Source organism: Callithrix jacchus, chromosome 5, assembly GCF_049354715.1.
Source record: "Callithrix jacchus isolate 240 chromosome 5, calJac240_pri, whole genome shotgun sequence".
In the NCBI taxonomy this organism is placed as follows: Eukaryota; Metazoa; Chordata; class Mammalia; order Primates; family Cebidae; genus Callithrix; species Callithrix jacchus.
This window is the reverse complement of record NC_133506.1, coordinates 97,342,461-97,361,336: the sequence shown is the minus strand read 5'-3', so window position 1 is coordinate 97,361,336 and position 18,876 is coordinate 97,342,461. Positions and strand designations below refer to the sequence as shown.

The 18,876-nt window shown below is 45.8% G+C and overlaps 1 protein-coding gene across 18 annotated transcripts in view; it reads left to right on the top strand.

Moving 5' to 3' along the window:
• Positions 1–18,555, top strand: part of ACACA (acetyl-CoA carboxylase alpha) — a 307,755-nt gene extending 289,200 nt beyond the window's left edge. For all 18 annotated transcript variants that reach the window (XR_013535729.1, XR_013535730.1, XM_078373749.1 and 15 more), the window contains 4 exons: positions 5,802–5,956; positions 6,614–6,784; positions 14,602–14,738; positions 16,172–18,555. Coding sequence is in view for 16 of the 18 variants with exons in the window: in XM_078373749.1 (XP_078229875.1) it covers positions 5,802–5,956; positions 6,614–6,784; positions 14,602–14,738; positions 16,172–16,295 (587 nt within the window). In the remaining 2 variants the exon portion in view is untranslated. The remainder of the gene's footprint in view (positions 1–5,801; positions 5,957–6,613; positions 6,785–14,601; positions 14,739–16,171) is intronic.
• Positions 18,556–18,876: the final 321 nt, after the last annotated feature.

Below are 18,876 nucleotides of genomic sequence, written 5' to 3'. Positions count from 1 at the left end.
CAGCCTGGCAACAGAGTAAGATTCCATCTCAAAAAAAGATGGTATACTCTTGACCTCGGCTGGTGCAGCAGTATAGTCATACTTCACCACAGCCTCAAACTCCTGGGTTCTAGCGATCCTTCTGCTTCAGCTGCCAGAGTATCTCTGGGACTGCAGGCAAGCCTCACTACACCTGGCTAATTTTTAGGGGCATGGGAGAGAAAAGACAGGGTCTCGCTTTGTTGCCCAGGCTGGTATTGAACCCCTGGGCTCAAGCCATCCTCCCACCTTGGCTTCCCAAAGTTCTGAGATTACAGGTGTGAGCTACCACACTTGGCATTTTTTTGGAGACAGGGTCTTGCTTTGTTGTCCAGGCTGGTCTTGAACTCCTGGCTTCAGGCAATCCTCCCAACTTGCACAGGGACTTTATATTTTGGATAGGAAAGGATGGGAGCAACCTACCTTTTTTTCCTCCTGTTTCAGCCATTTCCTATTGTAGGATTCTAGAAAAGAATGACTTTTCTCTCTGTACCATATTCTTAAACACGCTCACACACACGTACACACCAACTTGCTTTCCTAAAAACCCTGCGGCCCTGCAGTCTGGCTAGAAAAGAAAGAAAACCATTTCAAGATATTTAATTGTACAGGGAGCTTACAGGATTGATCGAGAGCTTAGCTTTTTACAATAGTCCAGTGAATAAGAAATGCTCCTGACAAACGATCAATGATAGGATAATCACTCTTTATCCCCTCCTCATTCTTACCTTCTTTCTTTCAGGAGAACAGGGTTCAGAAGTCAAAAATCTTTATAGACGCCGCTTTTAAATTAAGCAGAAAATAGACATTGACATATTTGTTAATCTCCCCTAAATCATTACTGGGGCTGGCTGCTTTGCTGTACAAGGAGAGAGGGACCCTTGGTGTGCAACACATGAATATAACTGACTTAACTGCAGCCTTTTATTTTTAGAACATAAAATTTTAAAAATCTCTTTTTCCCTAAAACAAAGCACACAAATCCTTGCCCTTCTCATGTGCATTTAAAAACACATATATTCTCCACTTCAGTCTTTGTTTTGCTTTGATGCTTTTTTGAGGTGGGTCTTGAACCATAATCAGAGGCCTTACTGAAGGAATCAACAAGGCAGGCTTTGGAGGAATGCCCTGTGTTCTTCCTAGTCTCAGGAGGGCCAGAGCATTAAAAGTGTTTATTTTGTTATTCTTTCAAAGCTCTAGAATAGCTTGATTGAGAGGTCAAGACCTTTGTTAGCCCAGAAGCCAGCATCCCCCATCCTTCCAACTTTAGTGAAGCCAAAGCCCGGTTTCCAGAAAACTGTCCTCCTCGGCCCATAGCTGCTACCTCTTCTGCAGCCAGTGCTGAGCCTTGCTCTTAACTCCTTGCTAACAACAAACCAATTCTCCAGGTGGTTTCCCTACAGTGGCCACTGCAGGATATCTGCTTGGCAGTCTTCAGTACCATTTAATGTGGAAGAACACAGGGTTTGGAGAGAGCCAGACCCTAGCGTAAATCCTGAGTTTCCCTCTTAAGAGCTGTATGCGGCCAGGTGCAGCAGCTCACCCCTGTAATCCCAGCAGTTTTGGAGATCGAGGTAGGCAGATCACCTGAGGTCAGTTCAAGACCAGCCTGGACAACATGGTGGAACCATGTCTCTACTAAAAATACAAAAGTTAGCCGGGCACAGTGATGGGCACCTGTAATCCCAGTTACTCGGGAGGCTGAGGCAGAAGAATCACTTGAACCCAGGTGATAGAGGTTGCAGTGAGCCAAGATCATGCCACTGCCCTCCTGCCTGGGTGACAGAATGAGACTCCGTCTCAAAAAAAAAAGAGCTGGATGTCACTGGGAAGTCCCTTTACATTTCAAAGCCATGATTTTCTTACCTGTAAAATAGATACCCTGGCTGTAAAGTTGGGTTGTCATAAAGATGAGACATCATGTACCTGAAGCAACTGGGAAAGCACTCAGTAATACCAAAGTATTCAGTTTGGCAGCAGTGTTAACAGCTGAGCAGATGTAGGTGTGTAGATCTGAATTGTGCTTGGTGACTATGAGCTATGGGATCCTGAAAGATTCGAGTGCAGTGCCTGGTACACAGTAAATGCTCAATAAATGGTCCATGTATATGTGCATTCAAGTGCAGAGAGGGAGAATGTTGTAAGCATCTAGAACTGTTCATCCCTGTTCAGCCATGTCAGTGGTCTTGCCATCCCTTTGCTCCCAGCAGGGCTGTGACCTTACCTATTGTTGTATTAGTTCTTGAACTCCCAGTAACAAGAGAAGCAACTCTTAAATCTTAGGCCTGCCTTGGAAATTGCGTCTGAACAAGGACTATTGGAGACATTGTCCTGGTCTTAGTTATGGAGTTGGGACTAAGATGGAACCTATATCAGTCAGGAGTCCGCCATCATCACTTAGCCTTTCAGAAATTAAAGGGACACTACTACTGAAGCACTTGTCTTCTGCCCAAGTAAGCAAGAAGAGATAGCATAACAGTGTTCACAAGCTTTGGGACCCAAACTGCTGCATTTGAGTCTTGGCTCTGTCACTTGCTAGCTTTGTGACCTTGGTAAGTTACCTAAGTTCTCAGGGCTTCATCTCCTCACCTGTAAGATGGAAATAATAAGAATACCAGTCTCTAAGGTGGTTGTGATAATAAATTAACAGATATAAAGCACTTAGAATGGTGCCTAGTACCCTATAAATATTAGCTTTGACTTGATTGTATGCACTGGATAGCCAGGAATAAGTTTTCCTTTCCAGCTTGCCTAATTTTAAAAACTTTTTGATAATAATTTTACAAAAAAGTTACAAGAATAATACAGTGCTTTTTTCTCAAATTCACCTATTGTTAATATCTGATCCCATTGCTTTATTATTTCTGCACACTCAAATAATAAATACATGTATTTATTCTCTCTTGCTCCAAATACATATGCATTTTCTTTGAGCCATGTGAAAGTAATCTATGGACCTCATGCTCTTTTTTTTTTTTTTTTTGAGAAAAGAGTCTCAGTTGCCCAGGCTGGAGTGCACACATGAGGCCATCTCGATTCACTGCAACCTTCTCTTCCTGGGTTCAAGCAATTCTTGTGCCTCAGCCTCCCAGGTAGCTGGGATTGCAGGCATGTGCCACCATGCCTGGCTAATTTTTGTATTTTTAGTAGAGACAGGGTCTTGTCATGTTGGCCAGGCTGGTCTCAAACTCCTGGCCTCAAGTGACCCACCGACCTCAGCCTCCCAAAGTGCTGGGATTGTAGGTATGAGCCACCGCACCCGGCCCTCATGCTTCTTTAGTCATAAATATTAGTGTGTATTTCTAAGAACACTGACTTTCTCATACTTAACCACAATACATTTATCAAAATCAAGAACTATAAACATTTATACTACTGTCTAATCCATGATTCATATTAAAAGTTTACTAGTTGTCTCAATATCCTTTTTAGATATTTTTTTCTTTTTTGGAGGGGGCAGCCTGAGATCATTGTCAAGTATTTTTAGTCCCCTCTAATCTGGACTGATTCTTCGAACTTTGTTTTTCATAATTTTCACATTTTTTAAGGGTGCGTTTCCTCAATTTGGGTGTCTTCTGTTTCCCCGTGGTTAGATTCTGATTCTGCTTTTGGGGCAGGAATGTTGCGGAAGTCATGTTCTGTCCTTCTCAGGACACCATCAGGAGTCACAGTATCAGTCTGTCCTACTGGTAATGATAATGTAACTACTTGTTTAAGGTGTTGTTCCCTAGGTTAATCTATAAAGTTACCATTTTCCCCTTTGTAATTATTAAGTGATTTGTAAGGAATATTTTGACTTTGTGAATATCCTTTTTCTTATCAAACTTGAACCCACTGGTTTTGACATCCATGATTCTTGGCAGAATAATTTACTGTGATGCTTGTAAAACAGTGATTTTTCTAATTCCATCATTTCCTCTACACTTCTGCTAGAAGAGACAGCGTTCCCTTTCCCTTTTCCCTCATTTAATTACTTCTATGAGGGTGAACTGGTAGATTCTAGTTTCATTCCACAAATATTCTGTCTGGTAATAAACATCATTATTTATTTGAGTGCTCATTGTCCCAGATTTGGCCAGTGGGAACACATTCAAAACTGGCTCCTGCATTTTTCTAACATGTCCTCATCATTTTTTGAGGGCTTCCTTGCTTTTTGTCACAACATTCCCCAGGTTCGTCTGATGTTTTCCCTGCCTCAGCCCTAGAGTCAGCTATTTCTCCAGGGAATCTTGGTTTCTTTCTGTGGAAGAGGGAAAACATTTGCTTCCCTACTGAGGGTGTTCTGAGAATGTCTCATCTCTGAAGACACTAGCCAGCCCTTGACCCCTCAGCCTTCCTGCCATCAGTCCTCCAGGCAGATCTACACTAGAATGCGTGGGCCTTTGTGTCATCCCTTAGTGTGGGGCCCGGTGCCTTCATGCCGTTTAGGTGTTTTGGAAGGAAGGCTGCTGAGGCGCCAGGGCCTAAAGCAGCAGATCAGTGGCACCTTCATCACACTTTTAAAATGGCGATGAGCTTAAAGAAAGAGGTGGAGTTGAGCATCCAAAAAACTCATAAAAATGAAACTAAGTACTATAGTTACATCCCTCCTGTTAACCTGTGTTTACATATAATACTTATGGCTCAGTCAGCAACCCAAGGCTGTTTATGGCATATGATTCATTGTGGTGTAAAAAACAAGGCCTGTTCCCAGACAGGCATGCTTGAAATAGACCTTCCTCTTCTGCATCCTATCACCTGTGCTTATGTATTTATTTGTCAGCTTTGGTGACAAAGCACTTCAGGTTGTCCCTAACACCAGGGGCTGTCACCTATTGCTCCTTCAGCTAGACTTACTCCTCCTTACTAGGCAGGCAGCTAAATTTTCCATATTGATTGCAGATCCCATTCTGAGAGTGATTAGGAAGAAAAGCACACCATAGCAACACCTCTACTGGGACACTATTGATTGGAGTGTTATAAGGAGTTCCAAAGTCTCTTGTCTGTTGAGTCAGGGTACCGTGTGCAGTGATCCAAATGAGGTTTGCTGACTGCCTTTTTCTTTTTACATCCTCCTTCTCGTTTAGCCCAAGAAGTAAAATGTCTTTGTCACTCGGTCAGGGATTGGCCTTGGCAGTAGCAGCCCAGGCGGGAGACCACAGGCTAATCCACTGAGCTAACACAAGACACACCCATCTGGCTCTAATTCACTTGAGTTCTACTAATTAGAGGTTAAACGAATACAAACTTGAGATTGGAAACCATGAAGTACTATGGCTTGTACCTTTAGGAGTTATTCAGGTCCTTGCCAAGTTTAGCAGGTAACTGGCATGTACACTGGGAAACAGGAGCTGCTAGTTTGTGCTTGGAGCTTAGGGGTGCCCTCACCACACCCCACATGTGGAATAGCCCAGCTTCTTTGATGCTGGTCAGCAGGGATGGGCATGGTGTCATTGTGCAAGTACTGGCCTCGGGAAGGTGGTATCAGCAAGATGCTGCATGCCTCTGGGTGGGTGCTTGCACCTGCTCAGGGAGAGGCATAGGAGAGGGGCTGTCATCCTGCCTTCACACTTGTGACTGCCACAGGGAAAAGAGGACATTTGGGCTTCCTGTGGCAAGATAAAGACTGGTCTCACATCTTGTAGGGTCCTGTTAATCAGCAAAGAGCAGAGAAGACAGTGGAAAGCCAGGACACAGAGGGAAGTGGGGGCAGGCTGATGTTAAGCTTCCTGTGATTGTGGCTGCTGCTATGCAGAGATTCCTGGTCACTACAGAGTGTGACAGGCAGGTGTATCTAATTGCAGGCACCCCAGAGCTAAGTACAGCTGAGCGGAAGGAGTTGGAGAACAAGTTGAAGGAGCGGGAGGAATTCCTAATTCCCATTTACCATCAGGTAGCCGTGCAGTTTGCTGACTTGCATGACACACCAGGCCGGATGCAGGAGAAGGGTGTTATTAACGTAAGTACAAGGGTTGCCACTTCTCCCAACTTGTCAGAGGCCCACAGGCGAGCAAGTGTGTGTGTCATGCACACAGGCTCACACGCAGGGAGCCTACAAAGGCCAAATTAAAACAACTTCTGCAGATCAAAACATTTTCAGTATTTTTAATATTTTTGCTTTTTCTATATCTATTACCCTTCAAATTTAGACTTCCATTAATTCCTTAGGAGGCAAGCTGCATTTTACTGGTGGGAAACTGAGTCACATGTGCCTTCATTGGTGACGGGTCCTCAGGATATGGGTTACTGTAGGGTCAAGGTTTCTGCAGCAGCTAATTCATAATTGATCTGCAAGTTGACTGATCCATCTCAAAACCAATTTCTCCCAGTCTGATTATCTGGGAACTCACAGCCTCTTTCCCAGAACATCTCAGCCATGTGTGGGATCAGCATTGGCCAGGCCCAGGGCTGTGCACAGTGCTGCAAACAGCAGGGCATGTGACTGCATTTCTCCCCTGGGGGACAGCTGGAAGTGCTAGAAGTTTACAGCCAGCTCTTGGGTCTGTGAAGGGCTTGCCTGGAGAATCAGTTTTTGTGCCTGTAGGTTTCTCTCCAGACTGAGCATTGAGCAGGAATTAGGACCGGGCTGACTAAGCTTATTCGTCTCTCCATGAAGGATATCCTGGATTGGAAAACATCCCGTACCTTCTTCTACTGGAGGCTGAGGCGTCTCCTGCTAGAGGACCTGGTCAAGAAGAAAATCCACAATGCCAACCCTGAGCTGACTGATGGCCAGATTCAAGCCATGTTAAGGCGCTGGTTTGTAGAAGTAGAAGGAACAGTGAAGGTAAGTGGCACACTCACAGAGAAGCCTTTTTCTGAGTTCCTCACATCACCTGAGGGCTGCGAGGCCCGCCAGCTAAGAGTTTACAGGCCTCTTAAGGGCAGGAATGGAAGGGAAACAGAGCTCCAAGCTGTTTCCTCCCCCAGCTACTCCCCCTAACGTGTCATGCCATGACATCTTATTAGAAGAGGTAGTAGGGCATATTTGCAGCTCATAGTCACTCAACAAACCTTTTTGAATGCTTACCGTGTACTAGACACTGCATTAGGTTCTGGGGGCATCATAGTAAAAGAGGCAGATGTTGTTCCTATCCACATAGAGCTCACCGTCTAGAGGGGGAGACAGATAAGAGGTCCATGTTAAACATGGCAAAGGGCACAGTCAGAGCACAGAAAGAGGACCCTTGACCCTCTCTGAGAAGGATGTGGGAGAGTCTAAGAAGCCTTGTGGAGTAAGGGATGGCTCAGCAGAGGCTGGAAAACAAAGCAGAAATGAACCAGGGGAAAAGGCTGGATTTGGGGGTGGTCAGGGCTTAGGAGGAGTGTTCCTGTAGAAGGACTAGCATCATTCTAAAGCAAGAGTAGCAAGCATCGAAGGAGCATCCTGTAACTGTTTTAGGGTGGCTCAGAGACTGAGTGCCTGGTAGGAAGAAGGGGCAGGGGCATGATCGTGCAGGAGTTTGCACTTTGTCCTGAGGCCTGTGGGAAACCCCTCAGGCATTTTAAGCACTGGAGTGACAAGGGAATTGGAGGGGCCAAGAGCGGAAGCCTGACAGGATGTGATAGGCAGGCGATGCCATGACTACAACTACAGAGCTGCTGACTTCCAATCAGAGATGGGAGAAGCGTCCACCCTTAGGCAGTGAAGGGATCTATGAAGCTGGCATTTTCTTGGGGCGATCTCATAGAGAGGGCTCATGACCTAGAGTAGTGACCCTGCTGAGATGGTGTCCCTGGTGCTGCAGCCTCAGTGTTGGGGATGGGGCAGGACTCAGGCCAGGATGACCCAGCAAGAGCACTGGCATTTGATCCTGGAATAGTGGGCTGCACAAGACACTCCTTGGTAGAGGATGGGAAGAAAAAGTTGGAATTTTTATTTCTATTTATTTTTACTAACAAAAAGAAATTAACCCTTTATTAGTAATTAATAGATGGATTAATCATATATACATTTTATCAGAATATTGGTAATATATGCTCAAAATATATTTGTCTTTCTCATTGCTATGTGATCAAAAGCATTTGGTGGCTACCAGGTTAGAGTATTGATGGAGGGCTGGGTGGCTGGTGGTAGCCTGAAGCATCCTGGTCCACAAAGAAGGGCTCTCTGGCCTCTGCCTAGAAAGTGTTGCTTGAAGCCTCTGCTAATCATTCTCAAGGAGGAACTCGAAGCTTTGCTGTCAGTTTTAAAGCCAGTGAATTGGGGTGCTTCTAGGATTCACCTTTGTGTTAAGTCTGCCCTTTTTTTTAAATTTTTTTTTACAACTGAAAAGCTTCTTTGGATAAATAATTCAGATGTGCAGTCGGGGAGCACAGCCTTCTCTGACATTTGGTTCAGGTTAAGGTCAGTCTGTGGCATCATAATTGAGTGAGACAATTTTGTCAGTGGCTACTGGCAGCTTCTAGTGGAAGTTGGCATTGAAAGTCACGCAAGTGTAAAATAAGAGGTTGTTCTCCAGTTAAGAGTGGCCGGCTAGGTAAATGGAGTGTGTGTGTGTGTGTGAGTGTGGCCAGGAGAGGCCTGCACCGCCTCCCTACCACATTAGTCACTAATGGATGTGTCCAGCCTCAGTAGGCACTAGGATGAGGAGAAGGAATAGCTTCCCTCCAAGCATGAAGCAAATAGATAGGCCCTTCAGCTGTTCCTTAGCATCCTGCTCCCAGGGGGACAGAGCGTCTGAAGAAATAGGTCATTGCCATCTCTTATCAATGGAGAGAACAGTTGGCCACGTATGTACAAGCTCCTGGCTGGAACTGACATACAGAAGAGAGCTCCAGCCCCATAGCTCAGAAGGAGGCTGCCTAGGCACTGGCAGCCAACTATGCCGAGCATGGAGGCTATTTCCCTTATGCCCAGCTACAAAAGGCAGCATTCTCCTGAGCTCTCTGAGAGGAAAGCCGAGGAGTGAACGTGAGGACGGGTGATCCTATGATGTCAGGGCATGTGGCTTTGAAACCTCCTTTCATATTCTGCAGACTCAGCAGGACCTAGTTTAGTGTGGGGTGGGTGATAAAATCTGTAGTGCCCTTGAGAGAAGAAAGGGTTGCAGTGTTCAAAAGCCATCTGTGTGCCTCTGAAGGCGTGATGTCGAATCTGCTCGCTGTTTGGAAATGGTTTAAACCACCTTTTATTTTTTGGTTCTTCAAACGATAGATATTGTGTGTTGTGCTTCTCAAGTGCAAAGACTGAGTCTAGACCCCGGCTAGGCCCCAGGAAGTGGCCCTCTAACCCTTATCATGGTTGGTTACTGGTAAGAAAAGACATTTCATGATAGGCATCTAGTAGCCATGCTGCGTGTTCTTCTTGTTGCAGAGAATTTGTTTTCTTAATCTTAATTCTGAAAACAGAGATTCTGGGACAGAAAATTGAAGACACGGTAATGTTATATAACTGAGCACTGTAATTCTTTTGTTTCCCTTAGAGGTATCTGTTACCTTGAGTTATGGGAGTTGGTTTGAATCCACTGGGACAATCCTACTGTAGAAAACAGAAGGGTTTATGGTTCATAGTTTCACTGCAGGCAGAAGCAAAGCATCACTACAGCTCCTTGATGAAAATAACAAGAACAGTAGTTTAAATTGGGTCATAAGAATGTGACACACATTTGTATCCTGAGCATGTTTTCTCTCTTGATTCTTAAATCCAAAATTTGAAGTATGTGGTTTTTCAAACAGGCTGATTGATCGATTGCTTCGCAAACCCCAGTAGTAAAAATTGAGATTAGGACTCCACATGGAACAATGAGAATGTGCGTTTTGAAATCTCATAAACTTTGAGATCCCAGCTTTGTCATTTACTGGCATGGGCATATCATTCAAGCCACCATTCCCTCATCTGTAAAATGGGGGTGATGTTTATGTCATGGGCTTCAGTGAGTTTTAAATAACATGATGAGTAAAATATGGAGTATGGGTCAGATGTGTCGTCTCACACCTGTAATCCCAGTGCTTCGGGAGGCTGAAGTGGGAGGATCACTTGAGGCCAGGAGTTTGAGACCAGCCTGGATAACAAAGCAAAACCCTGTCTATAAAAATTTTTTTAAAATTTTCTGGGTGTCGTGGCACATACCTGAAGTCCTAGCTCCTCAGGGTGCTGAGGGAGGAGGATCGCTTGGTCCAAGGAGTTTGAGGTTACAGTGAGCTATGCTGGTGCCACTGCACTCCAGCCTGGCCAACAGAGTTGAGACTCTGTCTCCAAAAAGAAAAATTATGGAACACAATGTCTGGTGCTCCATAGACATTCGGAATATGCTAGTTTCCCTGCCTCCATGTTAGAAGAGGAAGGTTAAAAAAATAATAGCAACATAGACTGATTTAAAGATGTACAGCTGATTGGCCTCAGTGGAAAGGGGGCTGGCTCCTGAGCAGAGTGGGCACTCAGACGCTCTTTGGTTTGACATGCTCTCATGTGTCCACATCCTGATGCCATGGTGCATTCTTACTGTTCACACACCTACCCACTCACTCTTATTCTGGATTTCCAAGTGAAATTGGAAGCCCCTGTGAGGATCATAGAGGAAAAAGCACTATTGATAGGGTCACTTATTTCCAGACCTCAAAACCTGGCCTCAGGCTACTGATGAATAAGTCTCATACACCAAACTTTTCACACAGGGCCAGGCAAGAAGGAGGTAAAGTAGAACCTGGAAAGCTTTGCTTGGCCCTGCTGTGGGCCTGGAGCTGAGATGGGATTGGCTCACAGGAGGGTGGGGTCTGGTGGCCACCGTAGCCCACATGGCCTTTGGCTGTTGTACTCTAAAGCCTCTGGAAAAAAAAAATCACATCCTTTCCTGGGTTTCTGTTGGATAGGGCTTAGCCTTGCAAGTGTAAGCGTATTGAAAATGTCTTTCCAAAATACGCGTAAACCCTGGGATGTGTATGCCATTCCCACCCGCATCAGGCTTCGTGTTTCCTCAAAGTCTAGAAGGGCAGAAATGGGAGGAGCCTCCCTAGCTGGAGGTGTCTCCAAGTAGCTCCCAAAGTGAGTTATTGGTAGGGCATAGTAATCAGGGCTCACATCCATCAGGTTGTGCCCTGGTCACTCCCTGGCCTTCTGAACCATTGTCTAAGGAGGACTTAACAGCTATCCAATATGTTAGAAATGAAACTTTGCAAACGGGCCATTTAGATGTTGTGAGATAGACTAATTACTACATAAAATTAGTGAGGTTGAGTAGTGCCTGAGATACTGTCCGCTGATGCAGAGGGAAGTGTCTGTTGAACACTCATTGTAGGACAGGCCACTGTTGTGATGTTGAATTATTGATATTTTATTGACATTTATAAAATGTTCTGATACAGATGAGTGGCAGACAGGTGGCATGTGGGCCCAGGCCTGTCATGAGGTTAACAACCCAGTATATCACATTTGTTTAAGTCCACGCTGGAATACTAGGAATGACTGGCCACATTTTCTTTTCTTTTTTTTTTTTTTTTTTTCATCTCACTCTGTTGCCCAGGCTGGAGTGTACTGGTATGACGACTCACTTCAGCCTCAACCTCCCAGGCTCAGGTGATCCTCTGCTCCCACCTCACCTCCCAAGTAGCTGGGACTGTAGGTGCATACCACCCCACCTGGCTGACTTTTTGTAGAGATGGGATTTTGCTGTGTTGCCCAGGCTGGTCTCCAACTCCTGGACTCAAGCAATTCCCCACCTCAGCCCCCCAAATTGCTGGGATTACAGGCATGAGCCACTGTGCCAGATCCATTTTCATAATTTTAAGGAGGGAAGTAATAATGGCTTCTTCCTGGGAATAAGGTTGGCCTATTCTCCTGGGTGACTGGAATTAATGAGTCTTATAACTGTTCTAAGAAAGCAAACAAGAAATTGTAGTCTCTGACTGTGCACAGTGGCACACGCCTGTAATCCCAGCACTTTGGGAGGCCAAGGCAGGGGAATTGCTTGAGCCCAGGAGTTCAAGACTAGCCTGGGCAACACAGCGAGACCCTGTTTCTACCAAAAAAATGTTGCCAGGCATGGTGGGGCATACCTGTAAATCCTAGCTACTCAGGATGCTGATGTAGGAGGATCACGTGAGTCCAGAGTTTCAGGCTGCAGTGAGATGTGATCATGCCACTGTATTCCAGCCCGGGCAACAGAGTGAGACCCTTTCTAGGAAAAAAAAAAATGTGGACTCCATAACCTAGTAGAAGGGAGCTTGCTTTTTCCAGGTGGAACAAATTAGCCCACCACAGTATAGTAACCCTCCCAGGTCCGTTGAGAACAAACACTGGCACTATGGGTACATCAGTTTGTTTATTCTTGCTAAGCATGCAGTTGATGAGGATTTGAGACCCCTTTCCTTCATGTATTAGGCTGTCGTCTGTTGGGGTTTGGCTTGGTCATTGTCATCCAGTTGTACTTTGCGTAAACAGCAGATCTTTTATATAGGGCCCATATTTTCAAGCATCTGAAAAAACTCAGAATGCATTGCTCTAATCCTGTCTGGGAACTTTTCAAAATGTTTAATTTAAACACCTAGCATACTCTGGCTGCAGGAGGGGAAGGCAGAAGAGTTTTCTCTAGAGGGTAGCTGGCTTTCCAGTGTAGTGTCTAAGCATCGTTAGAAGCAGACATCTCGTTAGCTAATACATTACACCAATCAAGGAGAGTTATCTTAAGCCACAATTAATCTGCTCCCTGGCATATGTTGATAGGAAAGCATCATGCTGTTTCTTAATTAAAAGCAAACGGATTAAAAATGATTAATAAGAGTATTAAATATTCTCCCAAACTAAAGGCTTTGGGATTCTTGGGTAAATCTAAAAATCTTGGATTTCTTTTTTTTTTTCCCATTCAGAAACCCAAGAAACATTTATTGTTTTATTTTTCTCTCCCCTCAACTACCCCAGTCTTCATAAGTAGGGGAATGTGTAGAAGTCCTGAAACCATGGAGCACAAGTGTAAATTGCCAATGATGGGAGTGGAAATGTTGAAATTTAGGTGAGTGTTTAGGAGTCCAGGGGGACCCATCCATGTGGGGCATGCAGCAAGCTGGGTCACAGACTGAGTTCAGACCATGTTATGGGAAAAGCAGTGCTTCCCCTGCCTCATGGATAGGGGCTGATGTGGCACCTCCTTTCCTTAGGCGCAAAACACTTTCTCAAGGCAGTTTAGCCTTGAGAGATGCTGGGAGTCCTGACCCAGGCACAGAGGGAGAGCTCGTTCAGCACCCCAGCTGAAGAATTGCTAATCTGCTTATCAGTGATCACAAACAGAACTGTGCACATTTGAGTCAGCAAAAGAAATAGACAAAGAACTAGAAGAGCCATACTGCTGATCCTTAATCCTGGGGAGCCTTCATCCTTCCAATGTAAAGAACTCCTTAATTTTTGGAAACAGAAGTCAATGAATGACAGACATTAAATAACCAGTCACAACTAAGTCGGCAGCTAAGTTACAGACAGGAAGTGAGAATCTGAAAAGAAACCATGATATTTGAAGGCATGAGATGGTTAGAAAATAGCCCGGTTTTGTACTGCTTGAGGCCTCTTGAAGGGTGTGATGAAAACATTTCCTCTGCAGCCCAGTAGTCACAGCTGTGGCTTTGGTGACCTTGCTTGTATACAGGCTTCCTGTAGCCACTTCTCAAGCCTCAAAGCCTCAGAGTCCCCAACGCACCCACCTATTAAATTACAGTGCCAAACTCATTGTCATTCTGACTTCGACTTCGTTAGTGATAACAGAGAAGGATAGCGCACCTTTAAATGACGAGCTTTGTGTTTAATTACCCAAACAAAATGACATAAATATGAATGAGCCCTAATGGTGGTACTTGGTTTTCCGGAAACCATTAACAAAACGATTCCTAAATGATTTTTAAAGAAAATGAGAGGAGAAGAGAGCAAGGAGAAGGCTATTAGGCTTCTAACACACTCCTGAATTATTATATAGTCAACCACCTAGGAAATACTCAGCTAAATTATCTTGAAAAGGAGGTGCAAGGTAGTTTGTTGAGACTTTCAGGGCTACAGACGTCTTGATCCTTTCGAATACTCTCATAGATAATAAAATGGGGCATAGGTTTCTGACCTGGTGGCTCTACCCTGGCAACAAGACTTCCCTCCCATCAGTCCACAGTGCATGCCTCACTGAAAGACAGTGAACTCTATCTATCTCAGGAGACTTAATTGATTGGGTGACTGCCAGGCCTCGCTGGGACTAGAGACTTACACTTTAGGCATGTGTCTCAGCTTCTCTGAAAGCAAAACACCAAATAAACAGCCTCACCCTCTCAGTGGCACTTTACTAAGTAATTTGGGCTTTTAACTGGTTCTCTCAAGTCACTGAATTCTCTTAGCCTTTGTCACATAGGTAGGCCCCTAGAGTCTGACAGGACAGAGTCAGGGTATGAGCACCAGTGCTCTCGGCAGAGCCCAGTGGAGGCTTCAGTTGTGCACCTGTGTCTGTAAAGGAAGGGAAGGAGAAGGGGCACAGCTCCTGCCTTGAGGCCTACTTCTCGTCCTGCACAATGCCAACAGTGAAGGAGAATCGTGGACACGGAGCACGCTGTTAGAGTAAGCACCCCAAATCCTGAACAGTCAGGGTGTCCAGGCCTGGCCTGACCCCTGGTGTTTGACCAAGAGTCATCCGTTTGCAGGCCTATGTGTGGGACAATAATAAAGATCTGGTGGAGTGGCTGGAGAAACAGCTGACAGAGGAGGATGGCGTTCGCTCCGTGATAGAGGAAAACATCAAATGCATCAGCAGAGACTACGTCCTCAAGCAAATCCGCAGGTGAGACCAACATGGGGAACTCCGATAGAGAAGGGGCTAATTTCTTTGGAATAAAAAATTTTCCAAACAAATTCATGAGATGATCGCAGAAACTTTGCAATCTCTGCAGTCTCTTGCTGTTTGAGACAGCTGTAGTTGACCCACAGGTACAGATTTGGCCCTGAAGCCCAATTCTTTTTCAGCTACTGCTCCCCAGGGGCACTTATTAATCTCGGCTCAATGAAGGCTTAGTTCACTGTGCCCACCTCTTAGCTCTGAATGCTGATACTCAAACTGGATGAAAGGCTCTGGGAGGAAAGCTGATTGTATGTGTGGTGGTTACCACCTCCTCCCCTCCTCCAGCCAAGAGCCAGCTGTATTCTTCTGGAGGCTTCGTACGGAAAAGTTATGAAATTAAAAACAATACGAAGAACACACCTATATGTGATATCTGTACTGATTCGCCTGCTCCATTTTCCCTCCCTTGCTATCACTGGTGAGTGTGCCTGCACTCTTCCAAACGTGTACATATTTCTCCTTTTTCCGAACTACTTACAGGTGTTACATATATCAGGGTCTTTACCGCCAAATATTTCAGTGTGCATTTGCGAGAATAGGGATGTATTTACAAAAGTGGATCATTTTGTGATGGCTATGTACCTTTACATAGCCATCACAAAATGATCCACTTTTGTAAATTTAACACTGATTAAAAACTATCTGAAATCTACCATCTGTGGAACACTGCTGATGTTGAGTTTGATGTCTCCCCATGATGAGATACAGGTGAGGCGCTCTGGCCAGAACCTTCACAGGATACCACATCTAGGGGAACATGGGGTTCATCTGCCCCTCCTCACGTTAGTTTTATCCCCTGGTCAAGATGTTGCTCCATTTCTCTACTGTGTAATTACTGATTCCCCCCTTTGCACCTAATAAGTAGTCTGTGGGAAGACAGTTTAAGGCCATGCAAGAATCTTGCTTTCATTAAAATCTCCCTCTGGAGATTCTTGCCTGGTGCAGTCTTTACAGTGAGCTTGCAAAATGAGAACTTGCCAACTCCAGCAAACCCTCCACACAGCCCTTACTCCTGCCAATTCATTGCTACATTCATTATTGGTATAGACTCATGAAGTTTTATGATTCATTATTGGGCTTATTTTGATGCTCGGATTATCCTAGATTTAGCCAGTGGGAGCCCCTTTCACACAGGCTGCCTTTGTGACATTGTTTTTGTTGTGGGTTTTAAATTTCTTCTTTCAGCATAGCAAAGTGTTTCAGGTTCGTCTTGCACTACCTTGGCTGGATGTTTGTAATGTAGGGAAACAAGGTGAGGCAGTGACTAAAATGTCTGCAGTGGACAGTGCACAGATGTTTACTGGGCAGTTCTTTAGCTGTCCTGAGCTAGACGCTTCTGCCTCTCTTTTCTTCACCATTCCCAATCTTCCTTTCAGCTTGGTCCAGGCCAATCCAGAGGTTGCCATGGATTCCATCGTCCATATGACCCAACACATATCACCCACTCAGCGAGCAGAAGTCGTACGGATCCTTTCCACGATGGATTCCCCTTCCACGTAGGAGGAGCTTCCTGCCTATCCCTGCCCTGTCCCTGGAGAAAAGGGCTAGAGCTACTGTTTACAACTGCAACCACTGTAATGAAAGGCACAGGAGACCCAGCACTGGAGTCAAAGTGGCATTTTCCTTCCCCTTGAGTGTTTTAGGTTATGCATGACATCCTGGGAGTAAGATCACAGAATCCCCTCCAGCCCACCCATCACACCTACCCCATTCAGTATTTATTACCCCGGCTGGGCCTAGTCCTTCACTCCCTGCACAGGACTGAGAAGGCAATGAAAGGTACAGACATGTACCATGAGGTCTCACTACCCAAAGCAGGGCTGCACCTCCTGTCCTGACAGGCCCTTGGCCCCCCAGCATAGGGGAGCATGAGGAGTTGCCAGGCAGTCAGCAGCCCCTCTCACTCCTGGCCCCATGAGCCGCAGCCACAGGTGCAGAGGAGGGCTTGGGAGAGGACAAGCCTCAAGTCCACTGTTTATGACCTCAGCTCTCAGCCCAGCACACAGTAGGCACTGGAGAGGAATGATTCCCAGTTTAACTACACCACGAACCTTTTATGAAGAAAAATCAGCATAAAATCTACTGCAAGCTCCATGGGAACTCAAAGATGAGGGCAAAACTGTGAGCCAAGAAGCAGAGAAAGAAAATAGACCACGTTATTCTTAATTTAGGGGACCTCAACCTTGGGTTCAGTCTCTGAGGACAAAGGGGAAGGTCACTGCCCTGCCTCTCGCCTGCATATCACTGCTGGACTAGCTGTCGCATGTATCTGGGAGCTGCAAGGCCAGTGGTCCCACAGACAGTGAAGCCTGAGTTGGCAGAGGAGGAACCAGAGAGAACCACCCTTTCTGCACTGGTAGAAACTAGTTACTTATACTATGTGGAGAGCCAGCCAGATAGTCTGTTTTGAGGCCTTGGAAAATTGTTCCTGTGAAGCCTGGAGCTTGGATGGTTTTGAGAGCTTAATGGTGCCTCAGAGTCACTCTTCCCTAGTTCCTAGTTCCCTAGGATTACTGTCCTAGCAACTGACATTTCTGTTCTCTTTGGGTCTGTTCTCTTTGGGTCTTGTCTCTTCCCCAGAATGTAGACAGGCAGCAGATGCGCAGGTCTCCCCACAGCTATGCCCTCAGCACCAGGAGCTGGCCTTCCCGGTGAGGGAGGCTTCCAGAAACCCAGAATCCACATGTCCTTAAGATTCTTTACAACTCAGTCATGGTGCTGCTGTTCTCCAGGCTTACTGGCCCCTCCTGACCAGCATCAGGGGCCTCCCTCGGGTGGTAGAGTTTACTTTCGACTCCTAGTTTATTCAAGAAAACAACTTCCTGATTCCCCTGTTCCTAAAGCAGGAGTGGCAGGTAACCAGGCTGGGCAGCACCCTGCCACTAATTGCATTTTTCACTGACGACTGAGGAGGATAAGGTGTCGGAGAAGCAGTGGTATGAACGCTCTTGGACAAGCTACAGTTCTGAGCCTTAACCCTGTAGTTTACACACGAGCGAGCTCCATGTCCCCTTCTTCAGGAGGAAGTTGTGCAGATGGGCTTGTCAATGGCTCTGGGTTGCAGACGGGCCCCATATGGCTGGGTGTGGAGCAGACAGCCCCCCAGAGTCAGAGCCTCAGCCTGGCTGCCCTGGTGGGAGGTGCGGGTGTTCAGCACCTTCAGAAAAGGGCATGGAGTAGTGGGGGACAATTTTCAGTTCAGGAAAATGCATTGACCATTGTTGGTCATTTGCTTACCTAGTAAGAATTGGATGCATTTTTCACCAGATTATTCTATACTTTTTTGCAATAAATCAAATCCCACATACCTGCAAGTGGTATGAAGTCCCACATCCCTGAGGAGGCCAGTCCAGGCATTGCTTCAGAGGCAGGGTGGGTTACCCTCATTTACCTCCCTCTCCCCGCCAAATTATGACACAAACGAGTATGCTTCCTCTCTAGAATCCTGTAATGCCTCCTCCCCCATCCCCAGAACTGTAGGTCTTACCCTAGACGAGGAATTTTCAAGTTGGAGCCACAGAACATGAGCAGTCTGACATTCCCACAGCCCCTCAACACGCGCAAGGCTACTGAGGCAGGAGTATAAATGGATATTGACCAAGACCTGCTTGAATGGAGACTGCCATATTATCTGTTCTCTTCGTTCACAAAACAGCCTTCACTTGTCTCAGAATTCGATGGACACATACCGTGATGAGCAGGAGCTTCAGGCGCACTCTTTACACATTTTGTTGAAATAAACCTCTACATTTGTTTCAGAGTTAGTTTGTCATTTTAATCCATGCCCAGCCACCTCATCTCTTGTTCTGCTTTAGCAGGGGCTCAGTATGGGGCACACCCCTCCATGGCCCGATAACACCTAACACCCTTTGTCTCCTGAACATGCATAAAGATGATGGATAGGCAGCAAAAACTGGCCTTGGCCAGCCCTGTCTTATCAGCTGAATCAAGGTCAAATTCTGACAGGCTACAAAATGCGGGAACCCCATGGCAGATCAGTTTTTTAATTTCTGTTGAGATTTTCAGGATGGGAAACTTCCTGCTGAGAGCTGGATGGGAGTCCTGGCGGGAATGTCCTCTC